This window comes from Penicillium waksmanii (assembly GCF_028829765.1).
Source record: "Penicillium waksmanii strain IBT 27052 chromosome Unknown utg000005l:1.0-5232799.0:1.0-5237142.0, whole genome shotgun sequence".
Classification (NCBI taxonomy): domain Eukaryota; kingdom Fungi; phylum Ascomycota; class Eurotiomycetes; order Eurotiales; family Aspergillaceae; genus Penicillium; species Penicillium waksmanii.
This window is the reverse complement of record NW_026643252.1, coordinates 1300810-1320036: the sequence shown is the minus strand read 5'-3', so window position 1 is coordinate 1320036 and position 19227 is coordinate 1300810. Positions and strand designations below refer to the sequence as shown.

General features: G+C 48.8%; 10 protein-coding genes across 10 annotated transcripts; 5 read left to right on the top strand and 5 right to left on the bottom strand.

Annotated features, from left to right (window-relative positions):
* Nucleotides 1–430: 430 nt before the first annotated feature.
* On the bottom strand, nt 431–2284 carry N7481_005406 (uncharacterized protein; the record flags this gene model as incomplete). The annotated part of the gene is made up of 3 exons (XM_057264625.1): nt 431–1521; nt 1586–2008; nt 2197–2284. 3 exons carry the CDS (start codon nt 2282–2284, stop codon nt 431–433), a joined length of 1602 nt encoding a protein of 533 aa, XP_057122345.1.
* A 1038-nt stretch (nt 2285–3322) lies between these two features.
* N7481_005405 (Amidohydrolase 2) lies at nt 3323–4321 on the top strand (the record flags this gene model as incomplete). Its single annotated transcript, XM_057264624.1, has 1 exon — nt 3323–4321. One exon carries the CDS (start codon nt 3323–3325, stop codon nt 4319–4321), a length of 999 nt encoding a protein of 332 aa, XP_057122344.1.
* Nucleotides 4322–4659: 338 nt separating this feature from the next.
* N7481_005404 (uncharacterized protein) lies at nt 4660–5104 on the bottom strand (the record flags this gene model as incomplete). Its single annotated transcript, XM_057264623.1, has 3 exons — nt 4660–4716; nt 4793–4857; nt 4927–5104. 3 exons carry the CDS (start codon nt 5102–5104, stop codon nt 4660–4662), a joined length of 300 nt encoding a protein of 99 aa, XP_057122343.1.
* A 2255-nt stretch (nt 5105–7359) lies between these two features.
* glr1 (glutathione-disulfide reductase GLR1) lies at nt 7360–9156 on the top strand (the record flags this gene model as incomplete). Its single annotated transcript, XM_057264622.1, has 3 exons — nt 7360–7739; nt 7832–8664; nt 8723–9156. 3 exons carry the CDS (start codon nt 7360–7362, stop codon nt 9154–9156), a joined length of 1647 nt encoding a protein of 548 aa, XP_057122342.1.
* A 254-nt stretch (nt 9157–9410) lies between these two features.
* N7481_005402 (TauD/TfdA dioxygenase family protein) lies at nt 9411–10480 on the bottom strand (the record flags this gene model as incomplete). The annotated part of the gene is made up of 3 exons (XM_057264621.1): nt 9411–10016; nt 10071–10280; nt 10334–10480. The coding sequence occupies 3 exons, from the start codon at nt 10478–10480 to the stop codon at nt 9411–9413; spliced, it is 963 nt and encodes a 320-aa protein (XP_057122341.1).
* Nucleotides 10481–11629: 1149 nt separating this feature from the next.
* N7481_005401 (histidine phosphatase family protein) lies at nt 11630–12452 on the bottom strand (the record flags this gene model as incomplete). Its single annotated transcript, XM_057264620.1, has 3 exons — nt 11630–11826; nt 11877–12036; nt 12099–12452. 3 exons carry the CDS (start codon nt 12450–12452, stop codon nt 11630–11632), a joined length of 711 nt encoding a protein of 236 aa, XP_057122340.1.
* Nucleotides 12453–13481: 1029 nt separating this feature from the next.
* On the bottom strand, nt 13482–14695 carry N7481_005400 (zinc-dependent alcohol dehydrogenase; the record flags this gene model as incomplete). Its single annotated transcript, XM_057264619.1, has 3 exons — nt 13482–14411; nt 14479–14527; nt 14580–14695. 3 exons carry the CDS (start codon nt 14693–14695, stop codon nt 13482–13484), a joined length of 1095 nt encoding a protein of 364 aa, XP_057122339.1.
* Nucleotides 14696–15183: 488 nt separating this feature from the next.
* Nucleotides 15184–16391, top strand: N7481_005399 (uncharacterized protein; the record flags this gene model as incomplete). The annotated part of the gene is made up of 2 exons (XM_057264618.1): nt 15184–15926; nt 15983–16391. The coding sequence occupies 2 exons, from the start codon at nt 15184–15186 to the stop codon at nt 16389–16391; spliced, it is 1152 nt and encodes a 383-aa protein (XP_057122338.1).
* A 626-nt stretch (nt 16392–17017) lies between these two features.
* Nucleotides 17018–17521, top strand: N7481_005398 (uncharacterized protein; the record flags this gene model as incomplete). Its single annotated transcript, XM_057264617.1, has 1 exon — nt 17018–17521. One exon carries the CDS (start codon nt 17018–17020, stop codon nt 17519–17521), a length of 504 nt encoding a protein of 167 aa, XP_057122337.1.
* A 601-nt stretch (nt 17522–18122) lies between these two features.
* On the top strand, nt 18123–19157 carry N7481_005397 (fungal specific transcription factor domain-containing protein; the record flags this gene model as incomplete). The annotated part of the gene is made up of 1 exon (XM_057264616.1): nt 18123–19157. The coding sequence occupies one exon, from the start codon at nt 18123–18125 to the stop codon at nt 19155–19157; it is 1035 nt and encodes a 344-aa protein (XP_057122336.1).
* Nucleotides 19158–19227: the final 70 nt, after the last annotated feature.

The window sequence follows — 19227 nt, the reverse complement described above, 5'->3', positions numbered from 1 at the left end:
TGGCGTATAAAATTTACTCATTACATTATACTACGTACAGTCTCCACAACTGCTATATCAAAGGAGCACAGAAATCTTTCATTGAAATTTTCAAGTTTGCTAACCTGAGTCCAACACAAGTGCATATGCCTGTTTGTATGTTTAAGTTGTTATATGCTGTTCTGAAGCTTTTGTGCAAAGGTAGGTGTGGAGTCATCCGACGCAGAATTAATACAAGAGTGTGAAAAGGGTATATATGAAATTATACACCGAGCGTCCTCAGAAAAATATAAAGAAAGAAGAGCCGTATAGATCGAGGGTGTTGAGAAAATTAGGAAAATTGTAGATGTTCGGACGTCCATAGAAATTGGGTATTGTGGTCCATCAAGTGAGTTTAGAAATCGGGGCTGGAAATATCACAGCGCACCAATGGATTGCGGAGTTGCTGGTTTTAGCCGCTTGTATCGTGGACAGCCTTAGCATCGCGCTCACGAAACACCTTTTGGTCATGTTCCTGGGAGGCGAAGGTATCCGCTGACTCGGAGGACACATCGGAGTTGCCAACCTTGGCCTTCCAGCGCAGATACCAAGGGCCTTCGAACAATTCATCCATCTTCTCGATGGGAACTCCCTTGGTCTCGGGCATCCAAATGCCCAAGATGATGAGTCCGAGGGTGCAGATGATGGCCCAGAAGAGGTAAGCGCCCCAGACGTGCAAGTTGGCGAACATGTTGGGAGTGACACGGACGACGGCGAACTGGAAGAACCAATGCAGACCCATACTGATGGCGTAGCACGTGTTGCGGAGGTGCGTGGGGAAGATCTCCGTGCCGTAGAGATAAGGAACTGTACAAAGACCGATCGACCAGCCGGCGGCATAAATGAAAACAGAGGCAATGGCTGCATCCGAGGCAGATTTGTTGTCGGCAGAACCCGGCTGCAGTCCCATATAGGCGCCCATATAGATATGTGCGGCCAACTGCAGGGCTAGTCCAGTCATTGTGCAGCGGCGACGACCGAAATAATCGATCAAGCCCCAGGTGAAGGCGATGGTTAAAACAAGCTTGACGATACCATACGCACCAGAGGAAATGAGCGACTGGTCGGCACCATCGACACCGGCGTACGTAAAGATGGTCGTGACGTAATAAGTGATACCATTTCCACCAGTCCACTGAGCGATCGTGTGCATGGTCATGAGGAGCCAGAATCGTTGACGATAGTTGGGGTTGGTCTGTGACTCTTTGAAAGCGTTCCAGTGAGAGATAGATTTGAGGTTTGCTCGCTCCCGTGCCTGGCTATCGATCTCCTCGAATTCATCCACCACGCTTTTGTCGTCGACTGACTTGCCGCGAAGGCGAGCCAAAACATCCTTTGCCTCCTCATGGCGTTGCTTCGAGGCGAGGTAGCGAGGGCTCTCCGGACACAGCCAGGAGAGGAAGAAGGCAATACCGGTAGGGATGAGAGGGATGGCTTGGACTAGGCGATATTGGGTGCGTGTGGCAGGCATGTGGAGATTGGCGCCATAATTGATGAAGAAACCTAGTGCGAAGTCGTATTAGCGTTGTGTTGTAGTGATATTGTGGCTTGGGAAAGAAAGACATACCGACAGCGAGGATCAACAGCAGGACCACCATGTAAAGACTGACGGCGAGACCTCGCGTCTTCCTTGGCGCCACTTCCGACAGGTACAGGGGTGAGGTGACGGTTAATAGGCCGGCACCCAGTCCCGCGAAGATTCGGGCGAAAAGGAGCAGGCCATATATGCCGGAGGAGAAGATTTGGATCAGTGTTCCGATCGCCCACACGATCACGGCCAGTCGCCACGACCATAGACGCCCAAGGCGATCATTCAGATCTAACCCAGCAAGCGCGCCGAACGCAGCACCCAGGACATTAAACGAGGTGATATTAGCAGTCCGGTTAGCTAAGCCGGTCGCGTCGTTCTTCCAGTGATCCTTGACGAGATTATAGTCGATGGCAAAGGAGGTGAGCTTGACGCTTGCGCTAAAGCCACCCTCATCATAACCTGGGCAGCGATCGGTGGTTAGCTATAAGCAAAGAAAAAAGAAAATGACTGGGGACGCGAGGGACGCGAGGTGGCGCTGAGCAGTGTATAAATGACTTGCATGATCTCGCAGGATTTAGCCGTACGATCTCCGATTTGAAGCCGCACGGTAACCCGTAGAGTAAGATGATAAGAGCGAATGAACGAACCTTTAGGAATACCACCACAGGCGATCACTAGGACTACCAGAGCGTAGTAGGGACTAGTAGTCCATCGTGCCGGTTCCCACCATGGCATGATCTATGATCTAAATCAAAATCCCTCTAATTAGGAATTGGTGGAGGCGTATATGAAGAATCTGGGGAAGGGCGGAAATCACGGCAACGAGTGGGTTGCGAAGGAGCAACTTGAACAAGAAGTGGATTTGAAGGGGGCGAGAGGGAGCCACAGCTAAAGGTTCACCTTGGGGTTCGGCATCCCGTGCTCTTTTTTTTTCCAGCGCAGGTGGGAGTGGGCTCGGTCAACGTCCGAACCAGAATTGCCCCCCCCCTTTTTCCCACTTCACACCACTTTGCCCACCTGGACGATCGAATATGCTGCCGAGTCCTTAGCCTGGTCTATCCTAGCCGTTCGCAGGGTGCCTCGTGCACGGAAGTACGACGAGTACCCTGCACTGTCAGTACTCCCTACATAACCATATGTATGGAGTATATACGGAGTACATGGTGACTCCATACTCCATACTCCATACTTCTTCAGTCGAATCACGCCGGTCTTGTATCCGCATCCACTGACTGGGTGGTTCTCGCAATGAGAGGGCTCCGCTAGACGGCAACGCCCCTTTTTTATCCCTCTCCTTGTCGCTGTCATTATTTTAGCCGGTGGTCAGTGAGTTCTCGACCCGGGAAGCCTGAAATATGCAACGGATATCGCCCTTTCACCGAGGTGGATAGGTCTGCTAGTACTCTGCAAGCCTGCCTCCCGGACGACTTCCGCATCCTTCTCCCCTCTAAACACCACCTTGCCATCCCACGCCCTGGATAACTTGCCAATAGCCAGGGTGGGTCAGATCTGTTGTCCGTACCGTGTTGGACAAGGGCACGCAGCAGAATTTTTATTTAGATGATTCAAGTTTTCCTGCTTTGAAGGCCCCTACGGACGTTGGCCGATCCCTAAGACGGCATGTTGCCGGTCAGAACTGCCCTGAGGTTGAGACCCAGTTGTATCAGTGCCTGGTCATCGGTAAGTGCGGATGCCAGAGGCTTCACTCTTCTCTCCATCTTTGTGTCCCTTCCTGGAGCCCTTTCATGTGCGATATCAACGTTTGTTGACACCATGCTTACTTCAACTCAGCCTCCTTCTCAAATTCTGGGGAGCCCTCCACGGATCTCACTCACTGGAGCCCCTTCGCCTCGATTTGATCGTCGTGCGTCCCATGGTGCTGCACCTGTCAAATTGCCTGTCAAGCAAAGAGTTCCCCTGAAATCATGGGATAGTCATATGCATGTCGTGGAACCAGAGCGGTTTCCCATCTCGAAAACTGCTGTATACCAGCCATCTATCCATACCCTAGAAGATGCCTTGAACTTCGAGTCGACTATTGGAGTTGAGAACCTTGTCTTTGTGCAGCCCTCTATCTACGGCACTGACAACTCATGCATGCTGGCTGCTCTGGCCAAACTAGGCCCCTCTCGAGGTCGTGCTGTCGTGGTTGTTGACCCTGACACCATTACCCAGGAGACCCTAGACGAATGGCACACCCTTGGCGTCCGGGGTTTACGAGTTAACCTACAGTCAGTTGGCAAGATCATGGAACAAAGCGAGTTGGAAGCAACATTACGACACCATGCCGATATTGCCCGTCCCCGTAACTGGATGATCGAGGTATACGTGCCTCTCAAGATGATCCCCATGCTCGAATCCATCGTCCCTCGTCTTGGTGTTACTTTCTGCATCGACCACTTCGGCAGCCCCGAACTTTCTCCAATACCCTTGTGCAAGGACGAATCTCCCTTTGACCCCTACGCACTTCCCGGCTTCAGCTCATTGATCTCCCTGATCCGTACTGGGAGCACCTACATCAAGGTGTCCGCCCCCTACCGCTTGACCAAGGATGCCGGGATGCGTGACCTGAAGGCCATGGCCCGGGAATTCCTGTCTGCCGCCCCCGACCGAGTGATCTACGCTACCGACTGGCCGCATACTCGTTTCACTGGTGTTGACATTAGCCCATTTACGGAATGGTGCTTGGACCTCTGCATCCACGAACCCGGACTGGCAGAGAAGCTATTTCGGAGGAACACAGAGCGAATGCTGGGAGTGGAATCTACTTAAGCATCAGCATGATCGAGTCCTGCAAAATGGGACTGTATATAGCATTTTTTTGGGCATGATTGGGCGTCTTTGTGTTGCATTTCAGCATTTATTTCTATACCAGGTAGCGCCCGGCTTTGGCGAGAGCTAGCCAAAATATGAACGACATTTTTGATTGAATACATTTGAACGTGCATCACGGATTTCATGGATACAACTTGAAGACTAGGAACTCTCTCATTGCTATGTGATTCCGATATCGATTCAATGGAAACTATTGACATTGAACAAGGTATCTTGCGGTTGAACGAAACTCGTGCGCACGATTAACATGACCCTGATTTTCTATCCGCCATGCCTTAGACATCCTCTGCATCCTGGAAGAGAACGTGCGAGGTGCAAATCTTCTTGGGTCCCTATCACATCGAAGAGATAATAGTTAGTACTAGTAACTGGTATCTTGACGTTTCTTTTTCATTCGGCCTGACTTACAATCTCGTAGCAGCAAGCGGGTCGAGACTTGTCCTCGCACAGCTGGGGCTGGGTCAACGCTTTGCCTATTCGTGGAGTTAGTATCCCGAGAAGGACCGTGACATTGGCAGATACATCTACAGGGCAAAACATACAGTCGGTGGCCTCGTTGACCTTGGGGTTATTCTCATTTGCCTGCAAATTGCGGCAGCAGTAGGGTGTCTGAACCATGCCAGTGTGATCGGCCGCGAACTTGCAGCTCATGTTAACCTTGGTGGCCGAGCCCAAGGCCAGAGTGGTAGCCAGGGCGAGGATAGTAGCAGAGACACGCATGTTGAATGGTGGGAGCCTTTGGATTAGGTCGTTATTGTCGTTTTGTCGAGTATATTCCGGTTGAAAGGGTAGAGTCCGAGTCGTTGCGAGGATATGATCGGTCGAGGTATATTGGGGGGGAGTTTGTAGGATTCAATGGGTCCGCTTAAGCCACGCTGGACTACGAAGGGTCTCCAGGTTCGCGATGCTGGGAAATTCCTTACTCCATTGACCAATCTCCCCCTTCTACAGAGGCATGGAGGCGAGTATGTGGTACCATGATTGGCTGAGTCGGGGTGGTTGGCTTATCCCCTTACATTCTTCTTGAGTCGCGAATGTCGGAGGCGTTGTAAACAAGGGCCGCTCGTGCGCGTTGCAGGGTAAAATTAATTATGCGTGGTTTTGTTTTATCTTATTATCCCTCCTCCCATGTTTGGTGTCCTCGCTGGATTCATCCTTGGATACCAGGGTCTTTCTAAGGGGTATGATGGGTCATGTGCGATCTTGTCGAGTACAACGCCATACAATGGAGATTGATAGACCTGGTTGGTGAGGAGTCTGCTCAACATCTTGTAGGGCCAAATGCTTTGATACGATAAATGTAATAAAGGTGTATTGTGTTAAGATTGATTATCTGTGGGTTCACAGATCCAGTTCCTAGCTGTGCACCGGTTGAGGGCTACTGCAGGTACTCAGCACCCTCGAATGCGGGGAATCTGATCTATTACTACTACTACTACTACTACTACTACTACTACTACCCCTCCTACTCCTATTCATCCTACAGAACGAATAGTATACTAGTTACTCTGTGCACTCTGTAAAATCACACACCAAGTTGTCAAGTTCTGCCTGTAGCGGTGTGAACCCCTGCGCGAAACAGCGCCCGTCACTGGACCACGTCGTCACTCATCGGGAAGTGGCCAATGAAAACGATCAGATGTGAACGGGTCATTTGTTGAGCCCAACGATTAGCCAGGATCTTGTTAACTAAGCGTCTCCACTCCAATCGTTGAAGTGCATCAGACAATCATAATACTGGCCCCTCCCGCCTGACCTGGGGTTCCCCTCTCATTCAAACTTGAACACTCTCCTTTATAACTCGTATACACCACCTCGATCATACCAAACAATGAAACACTCCAACCCCGCCGACATGGAACGCAACGTCTATATTCCGCTCTGTATCTGCTTCATCTCCTTCGCCGTCATCGCATACTCTCACTAGTGGGCTGTTCTTATCCGGATACCCCAGATTCCGCCTCAACCGAACAGCCTACCGTGAAGAGAACACCACGTCCCCGTGCATACCGAAGGATCAAATACATACAATGCCTCAGCTGTATCTGATTCATTCAACCGCACGAGCACAATTCTCAAAGTCCTTCCTCCCCGTCGCCTTGGTCCCTACAGAACTTGCGCATACTCGGTCGCTGCTACGAGGCTAAGTGTTGTCCTGGCCAAATGTCAGCGCACTCATCGAATTTTCGTCGTCTTGAATCGGGAATGTCGACTATGCTCCCTGCGGTCGAAACCAGGCCCCTGATACCATGTCATCCCCCTCTCCTTCGTCCGCCATTAGACGGAGAGCACGCCTGGCCTGTGAACGAGCGAGGGACGTCCGAGTGAGTACTCTCATGAAGTGGCATCAACCTTAGGAACCACTTGATGCAGCATCTCAGATATGTGTTGCCGCTTGGGGGAACAGAAAACCTCATCACACCTCCCACATCACCATGAATATATCGATCATGTTCAACCGTGACGCCGCTCGGTTGGCGAGCTCGAAGCTTCACGGAACAAACATTTCACCCATTCCTTTCCCATCTTCTTGACTCCACAAATCTGAAGCCATGGCGGTGATAGTTTGCCAGTACAACAATACTTTGATACATGGCAGAGTATACCTCGGGCATTGCTCAGTGCTATTTTCACATTCATTTACCTTCCACCTTTCAATACTTGAGGGGTAACCTATATAAGACGAATCAACATCTTTGAACATATCCATTTGCAGCATCAAAAGCCGAAACGCCGAAATTCGGAAACACCGGAGCCTACCGTAGTCCTAACTACTAGTACTACTAGTACTACTAGTACTACCAGTACAGTATGCCCATGCGCGGCCTAGACTTGATTTATAATCACGTGTGATGAGCAATCAGGCGCTCAGGCATCGAAATCCACTGCGCGTATCGAAGCCCGATATCGTCACCACCTTTTTTTGTCAGCTCATTTCTTCCCCTCCTTGTAAATACGAATACTACCCCTCCTCCATGCTTTCCCGCTCCCTCCCCACATCATCTCGTAGCCTTCGCAGCTCTTCCTTATTCCGGTGCCCCGGCAAGCACATTCACATCGGTCGACCGACCGTTAATCGAACCCTGGCTACCTTGAAGCCCTTCTCTTCGCCCTCCAGTTCAACTGCTCCGAGCTCTCGTCTTTCCTCAATTACCCGCCATTTTGCCTCTTCTCCTTCCCTTGAGAGTAAGACATCTTCAACAATGGCTCCCGTCGACGTTCAGCAATATGATTACATTGTCCTGGGTGGTGGTAGCGGTGGTAGCGGCAGCGGTCGCCGCGCAGCCGGTTGGTACGGCGCAAAGACCTTGATCGTGGAGAGTGGCCGGTCTGGCGGTACCTGCGTCAATGTAGGGTAGGTTTCCCATTACAAGAATCGTCATGTCGGTTATGATAGATCGATCTACGCTCTACTGCAAGAATTTCCATGCTGACCGGAATGTCTAGATGCGTTCCCAAGAAGATGACCTGGAACTTCGCGACCATCAACGAGATGCTCGAGGTTGGCAAGCACTACGGCTATGATATCCCCGAGAAGGTCAAGTTTGATTATACCCACTTCAAGAACACCCGCGATGCCGTCATCAAGCGATTGAATGGTATCTATGAGCGCAACTGGGGCCGGGAAGGTATCGACCTTGTCCACGGCCGCGCTCGCTTCGTCGAGTCTAAGGTGATCGAGGTTGCCAATGAGGACGGCAGTGTTTCCCGCTTCACTGCGCCGCACATTCTGATCGCTACCGGTGGCCGTCCCAATGTTCCCAAGGTGCCCGGTTCCGAGCACGGTATCACTAGCGATGGCTTCTTCGAGCTCGAAGAGCTCCCTCCCAAGGTTGCTGTTGTCGGTGCTGGCTACATCGCCGTCGAGTTGGCCGGTGTGATGAATGCCGCAGATGTCGAGACTCACATGTTCATCCGTGGCGAGCACTTCTTGCGCAAATTCGACCCTATGGTTCAGAAGACCATGACTGACCGTTACGATGCTGCCGGTGTTAAGCTTCACCGCAACCACTCTGGCTTCAAGGAGATCAAGCTTATCCGTGACGGCAAAGGCAAGGATCGTCTGATCAAGTTGATCAGTCACGACGGTTCGGAGCTGGAGGTCAACGAGCTTCTGTGGGCTGTTGGCCGTGCTCCCGAGGTCGAGGACCTGCAAATTGACATCCCCGGCATTAAGCTGAACCCTAGCGGCCACATTGTTGTCGACGAGTACCAGAACACCTCTGTTGAGGGAGTCTACGCCATTGGTGATGTTACCGGCCAGGCCGAACTCACACCCGGTATGTACCACCTCGCTACCCTACAGTCTAGAGTATGATATTCTAACACATGCGATAGTTGCCATTGCCGCCGGTCGCCAGCTTGGCAACCGTATCTTCGGTCCTCCTGAGCTCAAGCACTCCAAGATCTCGTATGAGAACATCCCGACTGTCGTCTTCTCCCACCCGGAGGTTGGTGTTGTCGGTCTCACCGAGCCCGAGGCCCGCCAGCGCTACGGCGACGACAAGATCAAGATCTACCACACCAAGTTTACTGCCATGTTCTATGACGTTCTCCCCGCCGAGGAGAAGCCCAAGAACCCCACTGAGATGAAGATCATCTGCGCTGGCCCTCAAGAAAAGGTTGTCGGCCTGCACATTCTGGGTCTGGGTGTTGGTGAGATGCTGCAGGGATTCGGCGTCGCCGTGAAGATGGGTGCTACCAAGCAGGACTTTGATAGCTGTGTTGCTATCCACCCAACTAGCGCCGAGGAGCTGGTTACCTTGCGGTAGATCTTTCGTCATCGCCAATTTTACGCTACATGAACATCACTGTCTGTGAACCTGAATCCGCATGAAGATAGATAATAAACCTGAATATGAACCTGGCTTAGTACATTTGATCCCCCAACTTTTTGTGCCAAAAGCAACCTAATATCAGAGCGAAAAAGCTCATCATATGACAAAATTGTAAGAATGGATTTCTCGTAGTATCATCTACAAAACAGATAACAGCTGGTCATCCTCCTCGCTCATCGGAAATGAGCTTAGGGCATTCCTACTCGAACGTTGGTATGCTCATTCAAACCCCATGCCTGTGAGCTGGAGTCATGTACGGTTGTCCGTCTCATATCCCGCTTATATTTACGGAGAAATGGACCGCCAACCGCCCGGTGCATCGTACAAGTATTGTCCCAGATAACCAAATCCCCAGGTGCCTGCCATTCAATTTCCACTGTATTTTCTTCACGCGTAGCATCTTGAAACAACTTATCGATAAGCGCTTGAGACTCATCTGGCTCGAGTCCCTCGATGTGGTGCACATGAGCTGCGATGTACAAATTCATGCGATCAGAGGTCTCGTGGCGCTGAACCAGTTTGTGCCGGCCCATCGGATAATCAAGCGGGTTGACATGAGCGAAGGCTTCAGGTGCGGCCGTTTTGCGCGAGTGGTGCATCGAATGACAAGCAACATAGTCATTCGTCACCAGTTTCTCCTTGAGATCAGTTGGCAGCTCGTCAAACGCAGTTCTCGTATCTGCGAAGGCTGTGTGACCTCCCATCCCCTGCGGTGGAAGCTCGTGGGCTAAAAGCAGAGAATATCCAGCTCGGCGGGGGTTGAAGCTAGAGTCAACGTGGAATAGATCATTGCCCTGTGATTATCAATGGTCAACATATGCGATTTATAAAAACTTAACTCGACATACTTTGTTTGCTTGTCCTCGTGCACTGTCAGCGTCGAGGATGGTCCCATCAAGCTCAACATTACTAACGTCAAACAGCTCGGGATATCTGAGCCGATTCTTTCGACCAGCAGCAATGTACGGCTTTACATCATCGAGCTCCCCAAACTTTCGGGAGAACTCGATATGGGCCTCATCGGTCAGACCAGTGGTGCGGAAAATGACAACTCCGTACTGTGATGTTTTTATTAATTTCGGTGCAAAGACAATTTTGATAAGCTGCTCACTTTCGTAACCGCCTGAAATATCTCTCTAAACACCCCGTCGGATAGAGGTAAGGAGAAATCCACACCACTAATCTCTGCAGCGAAAGTTGGGTGTAGCTCTTTAACAGAGATGAGAGAAAAGGGCACTTCGTTCTTTGCGACAGTCATTGCGAGTGAAAGAATTTCTGCAAATATGGTTCTTTAAGATGTCAATATAATGGGGTTTGCTTAGATTTCTAGGCTTCGTAAAGAATACTTATCGATGCTCAGCCCACGATGTACTTAAATACTTTGTTATGTATCATGACATCGGACGAGAATCAAGCCCATCAGAAGCCGATGCAAAACGAGATACCGTATTCAGAACCGTCTTTAGCCGTATTGTATGATTCTCCGCAGTATTGTGAGCAATTTTTGATAAAGTTCGTCGGCTGGAGTTAACGTTATCTTTACCCATCTACTCCCGAGATCCGATCGCGAAGCTGTTAGCAATTGCCGATTTTAAGAAGCCAGCAAAATAAATATTATTAGTATATACAGTACTCCCGCATCAGTTGGATTAGTTGACAACGAATGTATTCTTTCACGCTCTTACTATTACAGGGACATCACACTATTCAGTAAGTACAAGGCGAAGATGAAATAGGACAAGCTGGTCCACCCGGACCCATGCTGCAAATATTGATAGCAAACAGGCGATAGAAAATCAATAAACGCTTGTTCTGTTCAAATGATTCTTGATTGTATTGGTCACAGCTATAATCGCCTACGTGGAGATCGTTCCCTTTTCGAGTTGCTTCCAGGTGGTGGACAGTGTAACCCGTGGACGCGAGAACTCTTTATCCAAAAGTATCTTCTGAGGCCATTAGCCAGAAATGTATCAAATTATGATATTTCCGAGGTTAAAGTTATAATTGACTCAGCCCGTGAGCGTATTGCTGGTCTTCACTTGTGCACGGCTCGAAATAATTGTCCTATGTTGTTTTGTTTGCGCTGTCTGGAAGCTGATATTAGTCAAATATCAGTAGCGATGGAAGAGCATAGAGACATAGAAAATATGACTTCGACTACTTCATGATCGATATCTTTTCAAACCTGGTGTCAACAGTGACTAGAAAGTCCGAGTATGTGTATTATGTCAATGAGCATACCTAGTAGTAAAATAAACTTCGTTTGATGGGAGATTATTATGACAATAGTGTCAAAAATGGGTTGAGTTATTTCCTTTAATGGACGTAGATCCAAGAGGCCGAAGAGACTTCCTGCTTTAATGTACAGAGCAAAACTTATTGATAAGGACATTTCATGGTCTAGTATCTACGCCAATATGACACCCCATTTGATCCAAGTTTCAAGAGTCGTCTGCTGCAGCTCCAGCTGTTGTTTTTGGGTCGGGGGAACTGGCCCCAACCCTCGTCTTTCCCTAGATTCTATGGTCTCACGCAGAGCCGGCGTTTTGTCCTCGTCATGTGCAAATTTAAAGGAGCGAAACTCAGCATTGGTCCAGTCGGTTGCTATGATGGGTAAGCACGGGACAGTAGTATATGAGAAGATAACAACCTACCATGTGAATTAACGGCATTCACCCAATCATCTGTAAGAAAATGTAGAAAACAGCCATGTGAAACCACCACAATCTCCTTCTCAGATCGTTGGCTCAGCCACTGTCGTGCTGATTGAGCTCTTTCCAAGAGCCTTTTTGCGATTGGGGCCCATTTTCCTTGCTATATTTACGAAGTTTTCTTAGCCTTAGTCAAACCAAACAGATTAGACGTCAAAAGCGTACCTTGATGTGCCAGCCAGGCTCTACCAAAGAGAAATCAACCAGTGATTTCTCGAATTCGGACTTTATATCAAGCAGGTCACTCCCAGTGTCACAGATAAGATCACTTGCTTCCTGCAACTCTGGCCAGGCAACCACCTGCATGCCAGGGAACGCCAAAAGCGCGGTCTGAATCGTGCGTCGCAATGGCGATGACAGAATCAATTGGATGTTTTCCGATGAAGAGAAGCTAGCAGCCAATACCCGAGCTTGCTCTCCTCCCAAAGATGTTAGCTCGGGATCAGGCAAATGGTGGTTTGCATGGCTGAGATTATGGACCCCCTGCGCGTGGCGCACACAATGAACAATTGGTGACATATCTCGCGGAACCGCCCGAGTCGTTTTCCACTCGCCGGGATAGAAAAATGTGGTTGGACTTCATTCAAGTATTTTTGAGGGAAGAATCAGACAAGAAAGGGGTCTCGCTCGTGCCACTAACTGTAGTTCACTATGCTCCAGAGCCCCAAAACCCAGGGCGGGGATCCATTGATGGCAACCAACCTCGGGAGTGCTGGCGAGGCTGAGACATTATGTCGAATCTGCGGGGGCCAAATCACTATATTGGTTGACTCACATGATATGATTCCAAGCCCCTGGGAGAGAAAGACGGAGCTCCGGTGCTTTAGCCGGAGCTTTGTAGAAAAAGGGATAGTCGCTCCACAGACGCCTAGTACCTAGGGAAGTACATATTTTGATGATCGGTCCATTGCTAAGGATCCACGATATGAAGTCAAGCCTGGCAGTATCCGCACTGGCTCGTACCCCAGGGCCTATCAAATACTACTATGACAGTGTGGGAGGTGAATAGCCACTTTACCGTTGAGATATCGGTATTTTATCTCATTTAAAATTGAGATATTACTCCATGTTTAGTGTCAAACTCACAAAAGTAGTAATATTTTGGATATCCGAGAGGGAGGAAGCGATATACCCTTGCTTTGCGCCGTGTTGAGACCCGAAGCAGCAGTACTATTTAAATTCAAAATATTATTGGGCTGTTGATGCTCTCTAGATTGATTGACCTACATTCTTGGAAGTATAGATAAATAAAAAGTTTGAAAAATTTGTTCGTAGTCAATCATCCTAATATTTTGGAACGTAAAGTTAAGGGGAATGGGTACTAGTAACAAAGATATCACATGCGTCTAACGAAAAGAGTAAACTACTATATGCCGAGCTACCTCTTAACGTTGTCTATTAACTAGTAGTACATGAATCTTTGTCACGACTGATTGCAAGATATTACCAGTAGATGCTTAACCGGATAATCTAGTCCAATTGTAGTTTATTACTCCAAGCTTCTTTGTTCGCTGTAGACAAGTATTTGAAGTAGAAACATTTGTGGCCTCAGGCCCATGATCGGAGATCTAACACAACCCGACCCTGCAACTTCCCATCCCTCATGTCCTCGAAGACGCGGTCAATACTCTGAACTTTTTCCACCTGAAAAGGTGTAGTGGCGACTCTCTTCGCCATATCCAGCGTTTCTATAGCATCCTTCCGATTGCCGACAGTGCTGCCGACGATTTTCAGTTGCTTCGAGACCATGATATGAGGGCAGGCGTTTTCGATTGGCCTTGGATCGCCAGGAACACCAACACAAACCAAGGTTCCGTTGAACCTCAAGAAATCCAATCCTTGTGCATATGCAGCATTGCTGGCACTGCAAATAACCACCGCCGAAGCCCCAGCACCTCCAGTGGCAGCCATAACCATTTCGGCAGCGCTTTTGCCTCGATCGCCAGTAGAGCATTTGGTGATATCAATAAATACCTCGGCCCCGCACCCCTTGACGAATTCCTCCTTCGATCCGATATCCAGTCCAATGATTCTGAAACCCATCCCTCGGCTTCCAAGCTGCACTCCCAGATGACCAAGCCCACCGCCAGCCCCAGCAATGACGACCCAGTCCCCCGACTTAGCCTTACTCTTCTTGAGGGCTGAGTAGACCGTCACTCCTCCACACAGTAGTGGTGCGGCCATTCCGCTTGACAGACCATCTGGAATGGGAGTGACATAGTGGGCGGGGGCGAGAACAAATTGCTGGAATGTTCCTGGCCATGTGAAACCAGAAACCTTCTGGTTTGCACAGACACCATCTGCACCAGAGAGACAAGCAGCACAATTTCCACAGGCGAAGGCTATCCATTTGATTCCGACACGGTCGCCAATACGGACACCTGAAACGTCACTAGATGGATCCATCTGGACCACAATGCCGACACCTTCGTGCCCACCAACTTGACCACTCTTGATGGGCTCGGGTAGGAATTTCCACTGTCATAATTAGCATTCTGAAAAGATTTATACGTTTACATCTATATAATCAAGAGGTGCAGCTTACTGTATTTGTCATCAGACTGAGATCTGAATGACATACACCGGAATGGGTACTATATTTGAACATGAGTATTGGATCCAGCGAGGGGATAATGGAAATCATACATCTTCACCAGCACCTCTCCGGGCCCCGGAGTTGGAGTTTCAACATCCACGACATTGGTGGATATCTCACCTGGCTTGTCGTAGACAATGGCCTTGTGTGTCTTTGGGATGATCATTCCGAGGGCTTTGCTTCGTTGGGCAGAAGCAAAAAAGGATGAGGATAGCACAGAGAAAAAAACAATTGCTGAAATTTTGGTTCTTATTTCTGTGGGATACCGAAATCTACACTGAAATAGGTTCTAAAAGCTATCATTTATCATTTATCACCACCGCACTTTTCCATCTTGAACCGAGTAGCGCCGCTCGGAACCCTTAGTCGACTATAGCCGTGGCAGCAGACTAAAGTCCATGGCTACAGATATCATATTACAAAATATCAGTAATTGCCATTTCAAGTCCATTTCCGTCCTCACCCGGGGTTCCATTCGCGAACCTTTCCCGGGGAACGGCTAAAGATGACTCCATTCCGCTCAAGCATAAGTACGAGTCCCGTCATAGTTGGTCAACCCAATTTAAGTCTCTACTTGCCCTTCCAATTCTCTCGCTCAGCTCTTCCAATATTTCCATCATCAAGCAGTATTCTTCTAGTCTACTCCAGCCGACCATGGGAAGTTCCGATTCCACCTTCGAAACCTTTTTCAATGTTGTGAATGGGGAATGTCGTAGTGCATTCAAATTTAGATATGGAACTGATCCATCCACGGGAAAGAAGCTGTGGGATTGGCCAGTGGCCACCACGAACGATGTGGAGGAGGCTGTGCAATCTGCGAATGATGCCTTCGAAGTCTGGTCGAGCACTCCGATTGAAAAGAGGGTGGAGAAGATCAGCCAGTGGAGGGAGTCTTACAAAGGATACTGTGAGAATTTCACCACACTTCTCATGGCGGAATGTGGTAAGACCCGCGCGTTGGCAGCTGGCGAGGCGAATGAAGTGATTTCGCTGTTTGACCATCACCTGCAATTGCGCATTCCTGAAGAACGGATCGAAGATGACAATCGCGTCATCACGACACGTCATGTTCCCGTGGGAGTAGTTGCTGCCATCTGTCCCTGGAACTTTCCTGTCGTCTTAGCCATGGGCAAGATTCTTGCAGCAGTCTTGAGTGGTTGCTGCATTATTGTGAAACCTTCGCCATTCACGCCTTACTCTGCACTGAAATTAGTGGAGTTGGCGCAGCCTTTCTTCCCGCCTGGTGTGATCCAGGTCCTTGGGGGTGATGATTCTCTTGGGCCTGCACTTGTGAGCCATCCTAACATCCACAAAATCTCGTTCACTGGATCCAGTGCCACTGGAAAGAAGATCATGCAGTCAGCTGCCGGTACGATGAAGCGTGTGACTCTAGAACTGTAGGCATATTTTGAATTCTCTCTGACCACCAACTATACTAATATTCGCTTTATAGTGGCGGTAATGACCCGGCTATTGTTTTCCCCAATGTCGACATCGAAAAGACAGCCTCAGAAGTTGTTCAAGGTTGTTTTGTGTTCTCTGGCCAAGTGTGTGTTGCTATCAAGAGGGTGTATGTGCACGAGGATATTTACCAGCCATTCCTAGATGCCATGGTGAAGGCTGCATCGATGATTCAGGTTGGCGAAGCCACAGATAAGAGCACGACGATGGGGCCTATGCAGAACGAGATGCAGCGTCAACGAGTACAAGAGCTTATCGCTGATACTGAAGCCAACGATTACACCTTTGCACTACCACCAAGATCTCTTGAGAGCAACTCTGGATATTTCCTCTCGCCAGCTATCATCGACAACCCTCCTGAGAATTCGCGCGTCGTTGTCGAAGAGCAATTTGGTTCGTAACATTTCGGGCTATATAGATATCGTCATGGCTAATCAGTTCTCCTTCTCGTTTAGGGCCTATTATACCGGTACTTAAGTGGCGCAACGAAGCAGATGTCATCTCCCGTGCCAACAACACGAAATCTGGTCTCGGCGCCTCAATTTGGAATTCTGATGCAACCCACGCTGAGCGGGTCGGACGGCAAATTCAGTCAGGAAGTGTTTTCATTAACTCCTGGGCAAAGACAACACCTCGGGGTATGCTTTCCGGGCACAAAGAAAGTGGAATTGGTGGAGAGTGGGGTTCGACTGGCATTCTTCACTACTGCAACGTGCAAGTCATGCATGTTTTCAAGTGAAGGTGAACCGTGGAACTGGCTTCCCCACGCGATGTTTTCCCCGTCTTTTGCCGGCTAAACCGTTTCAGGCGGCTTCTGCGGGGAATGCCGAGGCCGTATAAATTTCCCCACGAGAAAGAACGAAAAAATTTCATAGAATCAGAATGATGAAAATCTTGCTGCAAACCTCTCTGTCCAGATGACTCGTAGTCGCAATATTCGTCTTTATCGCGCGTGTGAACGCTGTCGTCAACGGAAATTGAAATGTGACCCGTAAGTTGCGACCCGCTCACCACTGGTGATACCAGTATGCTGATCACTTCAAGGACAACTTCGCCGGATGGAAGCAAGTCGCCTTGCTTAGAATGTATTCGTTCGGGTGAAGAGTGCATCCTTGCAGGCTCACGGCGAGGAGGGGACTTTTCAAAGTTTCGCCGTTCAGCTAGAAAACAAAGGCTGAACTCAGTATCCACTCCCAACCACGACGATGCAAATGAACTCGAGTTTCAACAAAACAGTGAATGCGAGAAGGGGTCGGAGGACCCAATCTATGCAGAGTTAACCAATCCCGGGGATGCTCTTCAGATTCTTGCTAGGCTAGCTGCGAGTGATCCGAAACGTTATAATGAAGACACGAACCCAAGGGCTCGGAACTCACCAGATAGCGATTCTTGCAAAGATGAGGTCAACTCCGGTGAAAATTCCATCAAACGCATACAAACCCCCGCATTGCAGCGCCCACTTTCTGAGACGGAGACATTGGTGATCGGCATTCTTGGTACAGACACGGCTCGGAGCTTGTTGAATCAGTAAGAAAGTCCATATACAACAAACTTTGCAGGGTCGGGGACTAATTGTACAGCTATGCCGATAATTATCATCCATTCTGTCCGCTTGCACCTAAAAGCGTTCTAACTACAAGTGACGTTCGAAGAACAGCAATCAACGAACCGCTGCTTCTGACTGTCATCTTGACCATCGCCTCGAAAGATGAGACGGCATATCAAGAGATCCACCAACAGTGCTGGCAGTATTTGAAGAAGCATCTCTTAGACGTACTGCTGGCGGTACCTTCAACTCTCAACGTTGGTACCGTTGAAAGTCTCCTGCTACTTGCAGAATGGGTTCCGTATCTACAGCTGGAGACCGGATCATATCCAAAACTATTCCCCGGAAATCTGAGTGCAGTTGAGGACAATATGGCTTGGTCACTTATTGGTCAAGCAGTGAGACACTCCTATCTTCTTCGACTCGACAAAGCGTCATTTCGAGAGAAAGTGCGAGGAGAGCCGGAAGACGTAGTAAACCGGAAACAACTAGCCTGGATCTGTAAATATTACTACCCAAACACGAATATTCAGCTTTGCTAATCTTCTCAGTTGTCTATATTGCCGATCGCCAGATATCAGTTCGAATGGGGCAATCATTTTGGTCTCGTGGACCGTCCCTGTCGACAAGGTTTACAGCTGATGACTTCCCAAGTCTTCGACTCAGTGTGGATGCTGAGCACAACTATGCGCAAGTGCTCCAGGCTACAATTGAGCTCACACAGCTTCTTCATAATGCGCACGATATTCTCTACTCATCAAAAGAAAGAAGAATGCAAATGGTACACTGGGGCGACTATAATCGCTATCTAGACGACTTTCGCCGGTCTTTGTCCGCATGGCATGATCGCTGGGGCAAACTCGACGCGTCTCCAAAGCTATATAGCACATTGAGAATTGTTAAAGAGTACGTACGTCTATACGTATGTGCATTTTCTTTCCAATCAATTCTTTCGAGGGCCGTTCAAGACAATCGCAACCATGATGCCATTGGATCGCCACCAGTAAAGGCCTCTTCGCTTTTCCCCCAAGGAATAATGTCCACTCCAGATGGGGTGTACGTCTTTGAGGCGGTTGATTCTGCCCAAAAGATACTGATGATTTCCAATGAGACGGATCCGGTGGCACATATTCGCTATATGCCATTTCGATTCTACGTTTATACGATCTATTCCGCAGTCTTCTTATATAAAGCGGCTGCCTTCGGTGCCTTTTCAGCATCGCAGCATAAGGATATTGTTGAGCTTGTTCAGCGATTTATACGCGTTCTCGAGCAAGCAGCAACATGCGATTCTCATATCGGTTATCGCTATTCAAAATTGCTGAAAAGGATATGGCTTTCCGATGCGACCAATTCAGTACAACACGAAAATGAAAATTCAGCATCACAGATTTACCAAAATGTTATGTTTCCGACAAGTGGAGAGTCGGCGGCATATGCAGATGATTCCCACGATGCTGAAAATCCAGAGATGCAAGTCCCAGTTTCTATGGACATGCTCACACCTGACTTCAATTTATTCTGTCCGGACTTTTCTAGTTTAGAATCCGAGCTCTTTGATATTGGTGCAGGCAGTTTTGGATTTCCAATTAGTTATAATCATCCTGATCTATCGTCCTAACTTAATCATATACTGAATCAACCTTCCAAATCGTCAAAAAGCACAAGTCTCTTGAGTATTTGCTATGTCT